Source organism: Achroia grisella, unplaced genomic scaffold (genome assembly GCF_030625045.1).
Source record: "Achroia grisella isolate CSIRO2021 unplaced genomic scaffold, CSIRO_AGI_Agris_v1 utg1186, whole genome shotgun sequence".
NCBI classification, from domain to species: domain Eukaryota; kingdom Metazoa; phylum Arthropoda; class Insecta; order Lepidoptera; family Pyralidae; genus Achroia; species Achroia grisella.
In genome coordinates, this window is record NW_026712592.1 from 2,189,916 (window position 1) to 2,197,650 (window position 7,735).

General features: G+C 29.7%; 1 protein-coding gene across 1 annotated transcript; it reads left to right on the forward strand.

The window, feature by feature from the left end:
• The first annotated feature begins 4,417 nt into the window (after positions 1 to 4,417).
• Positions 4,418 to 6,831, forward strand: LOC131854476 (uncharacterized). Its single transcript, XM_059205596.1, has 4 exons — positions 4,418 to 4,526; positions 4,609 to 4,692; positions 5,126 to 5,316; positions 6,649 to 6,831. Exons 1-4 carry the CDS (start codon positions 4,418 to 4,420, stop codon positions 6,829 to 6,831), a joined length of 567 nt encoding a protein of 188 aa, XP_059061579.1.
• The last annotated feature ends 904 nt before the right edge of the window (positions 6,832 to 7,735 follow it).

Sequence of the window (7,735 nt, forward strand, 5' to 3'; positions counted from 1 at the left end):
TCCATAGGTATACCCGTAGATATATTCGCTAGGTATGTCATGAATAAATAAATATTTTACTAACTCCGAGTTTGTCTGGCACATGGATAAATTATATCCACCAACTGATTAGTCTCTGGGGAAATAAATATCTAAAAAAAAATGCCCCGCAAGCCACCAATTCTGTCTGTCACTGACAGAGAATCACTCTATAATTTGAAAGGCTACTATGTATATTGAGACATGAATTATGGAATTTACTTCTGAGATCATTATATCTTTAAACATACATATATAAATACTGGTGAAAGTCATAATGATGGGGGATTACTTTACCGTAACGGGTAATAAAGTATATAGTGTTAGGCAGCTTCAATACAGTATGTATTGGTTTTAAAACTGTCTCGTCGATTTAACTCCCAATTGATAATATTTCATAAATGCTGAAATTTCATTGAAATTTTAAATCAATGTGATGCACTAACCAAATTGTAATAAAATATTATTTTGTATGTATAATTAATACAAATTACAAAGTCAAAACATTAGTCATTAAAATTAATTATTTAAAAAGGTTGACAAGTATGAAAATCGATAGTAGTTTATTAATAATTCATGCATTAAGTTTGAAAAAAATACCGTCAATTTCGGAATTTAAAATGAATTTATTTAATTCAATACCTACGATATTAATACTTAAGTTTGAAGTTTCAGTAAAATTATTATCTAGACAATTTTCGTTTGCGAACAACAATACTAATTGGACTCTGCCTGTAATACTATTAGTTATATTTTGGACTAGTTTCTTACGGTTCTAGACTGTACACTACAAAATTCCAAAAACGAATAGTAAAAATATCAAAAGTAATTACAAAAATATTTCATACGTACATAACATGTATTTTATTTTGAACTTCTCGTTTAGTAGTCATTATGGAAAAAAGTATCCATACTTTTCAGGACGATACCTGCAATACTTTTTTGCCTCTCTAAATCTCCAATTTTTCACAGGTTTATTGGAAACCCGAGGCTTTTGGGAAAATTTTGCTCCAATGCAAAGTGCTGGTGTCTTTAGATTGTCGCGCATAGCCTACATTATGATGACAGTATAAAAACATATAGCGGCCATAAACAATGGTTTTAGTGTACTATTATTAAAATCATATATTAAAATTTAAAAATAAATTTAACACTGCATATATAATTGGGTCTAATTTAACATATTATAATTAACTAAAGTAGTCATTAACTAGCTAAGGAAGCGAGAAGCTTGTTGTAATAGGGGTAAGTAGTGACAGGCTCTTTTCACCAGGAGCTTTATTTTTATTAACTTATTCTTTTTACCTAATCGCCTTTACATCGCATCAGATTATGTCGTCATAACGAGTTTAAGATAATTGTTCTTAAATTTGTCTAATAGTTTTTCTTATTGATCTTTTTTATGTAACATTAGATATGTTACATAAAAAAGAATAATAAAAAAATATTGAAATTTTTTAGTAATCTTATACAACCTAATTTCTGTCAATAGTATTCTTTATTTATGATTTTATTGAAGAAAGCATCTAATTTTATATATTTGCAATTTAGTCGTGATTGATTGCAAATATATAAAATTAGATGCATTCTCTTCTCTTTTCTCTTCTTCTTTTTCTTGATTTCAAGATCTGTTCATCTTCTGAAAACTGTTACAACAAACGCTTTTTTAATATTGCAATAGTAAACTGATATATAATAGAATCTTTCTCTTCGGTACTCTCATGGCTTAATTGTTTAACTAATTATAATACACCATCATCAAAAATAACTAATCATCATGACATTCAACGTATACCTACATAGCATTTAGTATGGAGAAAAGCATACTCTAAGTTTCATTTCGATCAAGCTTGACAAAAGTACGCTATTTTAAAAGCTTGTGAATAGATAAGGTAAATAACTAGTACCCTATAACGATCAGTAGAATATAATCACTAAATTACGTTCTATTCTTGTCGCCCACGGCAACTGCCGCAGCGGGCAAAAATAAGTCAGGTAATCTGCTGCCCGTAGACAGGTGATTTGGGTAATCAATCACCCCCGGAATCTTATTGACGTCTATTTATTTAATACTGTCGCGTTATACGGGGTTAGACGTAATCAGGGGCGGTGCTGTAATAGAAATCGAAAAGTCAGTTTTGCTTAGAAAATAACTAATTCTGAATACAATACCTATAATATTACTTAATCTATAATAATGATATAAATGTAAACAATGTATGTAATTTGGCGCGAGGATAGATTCTATTCCAACGTAAGAAAAATAGTGTACCTAATAAAAGCACTCATAAAATTATAAATTACCTAAGTACGAATATCAACTACAGACTTTTACAATACTGTATCACACGGTATTATTACCTTGGCCAATTTTTTGGTAAAATATATCTGGTGTGTTAATTCTGGGATATGTCATATTTATATATTAAATTTCATACGAATCTACCAAAATGTGCGAAAGTATAACAAATATCCGCCATCATAAACTTCCGTTTATAAGATTACGTTTCCACAAATGCTTCATTTTTCACTGGCATTATCGGGTATAGAGTAAAATGTATCAGGATCGCCATAACGTTAAGTTGTTTTCAAACTGTACGTGTTAATACGTATACAATCTCTAATAGAAGGAAGAAAAAGCCCTGTTGTGTGTGAGCTCGCCAGCGTAGCAATAATAGTAATAGCACAGATAACATAATATTACATAGTAATGGTAATAAGCCAGTTCTGTACACAAAGCGCCAAGTATTACCAAGCAGAATCAGAGCTTATGTTGTAGTTACTATACAACTAACAGAGTTAGTTATATCCATTTTTTTGTAAATACATATAGGTATATACATAATAGAGTATACCTAGACCAGTACAAATAATCATACTCATGAATACAAATGTTTGTGTGGGTAAGGTGTGCTAAACTGCTAGACTACCAATGCCGTCAATAGTCAATAGTCGAGGCATCATTTTAGTTTAACTACTGCTAATGATATAACTAACCACTATATACATAATATTATTATATATGTATATTTTTAATCCACCGGCACATAGTGGATCTATGTTCGAGTATATAACTCGCACTCATGGTACAAATCTATAAAAAATTTATTCCATTCTCTTCCTCCATTTTACCCGCAGTTCTAGTTATAAGTTCACCCTAGATATAAATTTGAAATTAATAGCTTATTGACACAGCGATGAATTTTATCATTTTATACGGATGAGGCATTTCTTAATTGCTTTTTGAAATTGATGTTAAAAAAATACATTCTAGTTACGAATATGTATATTATTTATATTGCACAATTCACACAGCGCAATCTAGTCCCAAGCTAAGCAGATCTAGTGTTATAGGCACTAGACAACTAATATAAATACATAGATATTTTTTTTAGAAAATACATACATATTATAGATATAAAACACCCCGATCTATACAACAATCATACAAATGAATATAAATGTATGTACCGTGCTAAAAATCGCACTCTCGGGAAGTAAGGTGATGTATAAAACCACTAAACCAATTACGCTGTAAAATATTGTAATCAGTAATCTAAGCGGAAATTACATATTATTTTGATAAAAAAACGACTGGAAATGAAATTCTACTGACAGTAATTTAAAAGACGACAATACCAGGAGTTCGATACTTGCATATTCTACAAACGGAAATCAAATGGAGTTCTCAATACATGTTAAAGCAAACGCAATACTTGTGCAATATTTTATATAAGAAAAATAGGTTTTGAAGTTTTAATAGATCTTGGAAAGCCACTAGTTGTGTTTTGTTACCAATATCTGTAGCAATTATTTGCACATTTTGATATATTTACTATTCTACCAATTTTAAAAGTATGTGCTTAATAGTATTGTATCATATTTATTATTATCACTTTTCCCTTGCTACTGTTTGTACTCGTATTTTCATTATAACTATTTACCATTTTCTATCCATTGTTTGATTTATATCACGCATACAGTCCGTTCAGTATCTTTTATTGTTCATTGATTTACTAGTTGCTTATTAAAAGCGAAATTCACTGTGAAATACCTAACTCAAAATTTCATTTTAATCGATCCTGCCACATGTAATAATAAAACAAATATTTATTTATAAGAAATTTACGTTAGTTGCAGCAATAAAAACGAATTAATTTTTAAGATAAAATATTACAAATTATAAATTATATTATATATATTAAAAAATAAATTATATATTATTGTATCACACTGCTCAACACAATAAAAAAAGTAATAAAATTGTTGTTAAAATCATGTATAAAACATTTTATGAAAATTGAAATAGTAAGTATAGTAAATAACGTCAGAGTAATAACAAAAATTCAGACTAAATTTAGACAATAATAAAATATATAAATCCTAATATATATCTTGTATGATTTGTTTACTGTCGTGCCGAAAAGGAAATTGGATGATAAATTTGTTTATGTTACTTTGCAATTTCGATGTAATTATTTCGGAAGACTGTAATTCGTACGGCAACGGTTTGTGAAATTATTTTTAATTTTATATTTTAACAATTTCTTCTGAAAAATTATTTAATATGTAGAAATTATTTATTTCTAGTTACCGATAAGAATTTACCATTGGATTGGCCGAACTGCTGGACTAAAGGGACGATACCGTTTGCCTTTGATTTCTATTCTCTAAGTGAGCATTTTTTTATAATTGGTGATTAGGATGTTTTTGAATTAGTAATATTTTTTTATTTTAGATTTTTGCCCATATAAAATTTGGAATTTGCACGCATTTTAATATTTTAGTATTGATCTCACATTAATTTTATCACAATTCGTATGCTAGTTTTATAGTAGCATAAAATGTTATTGAATACACAATGCTAATATACTGAAATACTAGAAATACGTGGATATATTTACATTTCAAATTTTTTATTCCGTAGATAAAGATATATATTATACAAGTTTAATTTAAAACTTAAATATAATTGATAATTTGAATCTTTTAAATTGCTGATAGTTCTTCTAATAAGTACTTTGGGATTTTGGGAAATTTACTTATTTGTAAGTAATAAGTCATAGTCATAATATTTTTATATATTAATGAATCTTTTTTCACCAAGGTCCAAGGCGACTAATAAGTCTAGTTCACAAGGGTCATAATTATCTGCAAAGATATTCATGCTTGATTTTCAAAGAACATAATCCCGTGATATTGGCACAAAGAAAGAACTTCACGTACCTATACTACACATACTCCGGTGTTTTGGAGAGTTGCTGTCTGCAATTTCAAACTAAGTCCGTCCGAAGAAGAGTAAGTACTAATTATACTGTCTTCTTTAGGCACCCTCTATCCTACTAGAAGTTGACAAACATTATGGCATACTTAAATTTCTGAACACAGATCTGGTCCTATACCCGTACCTTAGATTCTCCAACCATGACGTATGGCACCTATCTTGTCTTCGATGTCCTAAATTTTTGAATGTATTCATTGCATTAAGCATATTTTTTATTAATTATCTGACTTAGGTTCTGGAACTTCATACGTTTCCTAGTATTTATTATCATTATATACATAGTATTATAATAATTTATATTATTAGTGAGATGTGTGGGTTGAGCGATGACGTACCTACTGACAAAGATTGAGAAGGGAATGCTGGGCTGGTTTGGACATTTGAAATATATTGTAAAAGGAAAATAAAGATTTTCTATGTCTACCCTAATGAGAGACGGCCGTGAAGAAGTATGTATATTATTTTATATTGAAGATTTTACGACCTATACATGACATTCAAATCAGGGACAACATCAAAGCAGTGGTGGTGTGGCTAAAATCGGATTGATACTATGTAGAATCGGCCATGATTTCTACCCATTTCTACACATGAGGCGATCTAGACATCGATCTAGAGTGCTTTATACAAAGTTCCGATGTTAACCTAATTTTCAACGTCGGGTATACCTGGACTAGGTACTAGTCTACGCGATGTCCACGTCTATACTTTTTGTTAATTATATACGTACTAATTGCGCCTATATGTTATTCTGATGTATTAATAATTAGTTATATTACTGTAAAGTTTTATTAAAACACATACAGTAGCTTTTGCGTGAAAGAGTAACAAACATCCATCCATGCTCACAAACTTTCGCGTTTAACATTAATAAGATGAATTATCATAAGGTTTGATTAATTCACTGAAATACCAAAAGATAACAAAGAAGCTCACCTTCCGATTTATACTAACTGTGGTAAGGATTATACATACTATTACATATTAAATAGGATACGGGTGAAATTATAACGATGATCATCACATTGTCTTTCTTGTAAGTTTATACCCTTGTAACAGTGAGTAAGTGTACCCAAATCTTGTTTCTATATAGAAGCCGGGGGCAATTATATAGAATCTATATAGATATAAAGTGTGGCGTATACTGTAGACTCCCCAAAAATAAATGTCAACGTTTGTTTATCTTTCTCTTGACTATTTACTTCAATGAGGTTAAATCTAGGCTTTATTTGGATGGTGTAATAAATAATAATATGGATTTTTTCATTTTACTTGCCAAGGAAGTAGCACGATTCATTATAAATATTACCTACATTGTTATTAATAAGTATTTCGTTATTTCACAGGTAATTCTAATATCTCCGTTATGTACATTGCCCTCCGAGGTGGCTCATGTCACCCTTCATGCTCTTGGTTTGACGCATTGGCGAAAGGAACCTTTTTCTAAATATAAAGTAAAAGAATTTTTATTTCCGTACAAATGTAGAGGATTTGATCAAAAGATAAAAGAATTTAATGAGAATTTCTAATTTATATTTTGGAAATAATACAATGCGTCAGAATATATAAAAAGGAAGTTTATTTAACCCCTCTTATGTTTCGTTACAATTGATGTAATAAATACGAAATTATAATCGGAAGGCTGAAAAAAAATCCAAAGGAAAATAAATTAGTAGCATTTTTTCTGTGATACTATTCAAGAATAAGTGAAAAGATTTTTAGAAGTAACATAAGGGTTCAATTGGAGCACAAGAAAATTCTATAACCAAATTTTAATAGTTGTAAATTTATATATAGAAGAAATATTCTAGTGTAGATATATTAACCTGAATCCTTTTTTAGGTAATTGGAATGACAAATAAGCTGATCCTCATATCAGGAAGTGGTAACTGTCGCCTAATCATATGAATACTTCGTCATTATATGACAATCGTAGCTCCCATTCAACGAATGCGGAATATTACGATCTCGTGCTTCCACACTGTAAATTCGCTGCCGTATCTCACCCTTAGACGCAGAAGAATTTATACAAAGTTTACTTTATTATAAAATATTTTTATCTTCTTATTATTTATTTCAGATATTTATGGTCCATAGTTTTTTAGTAAATTACTTATAGGCTGAGTTTACTAAAATTATAAACACAAACAATTTTATTACATGCAATCAGAAAATAAGGAAATGGGACAATTGTTATAAGTTGGTGCTAGCATAATAAATATATCTATACGTATTAAGTTCCCACCTATGCAGTCTCCGCGTCCGTTCACGAACCCAGAACTAAAGTTAAAGTTTAATTAAAACAAAATTGAATGCTCACTTCTATCAGCCGCGGTTTCCTGTACACAATGGCACTTTTAATATTAACGACTGCTACTCCAGTTAAGAGAGCAATTGTAATTTAACCGAGAGAAATATTGCGAACGACATGAA

Excerpts from the sequence above, each read along its gene's own strand:
- LOC131854476 (XM_059205596.1), top strand. The coding sequence starts at position 4,418 with ATGATTTGTTTACTGTCGTGCCGAAAAGGAAATTGGATGATAAATTTG. Across the intron at positions 4,527-4,608 it reads CTGTAATTCGTACGGCAACG|TTACCGATAAGAATTTACCA; the intron begins GTTTGTGAAATT and ends ATTTATTTCTAG. Across the intron at positions 5,317-6,648 it reads CTAAGTCCGTCCGAAGAAGA|GTAATTCTAATATCTCCGTT; the intron begins GTAAGTACTAAT and ends GTTATTTCACAG.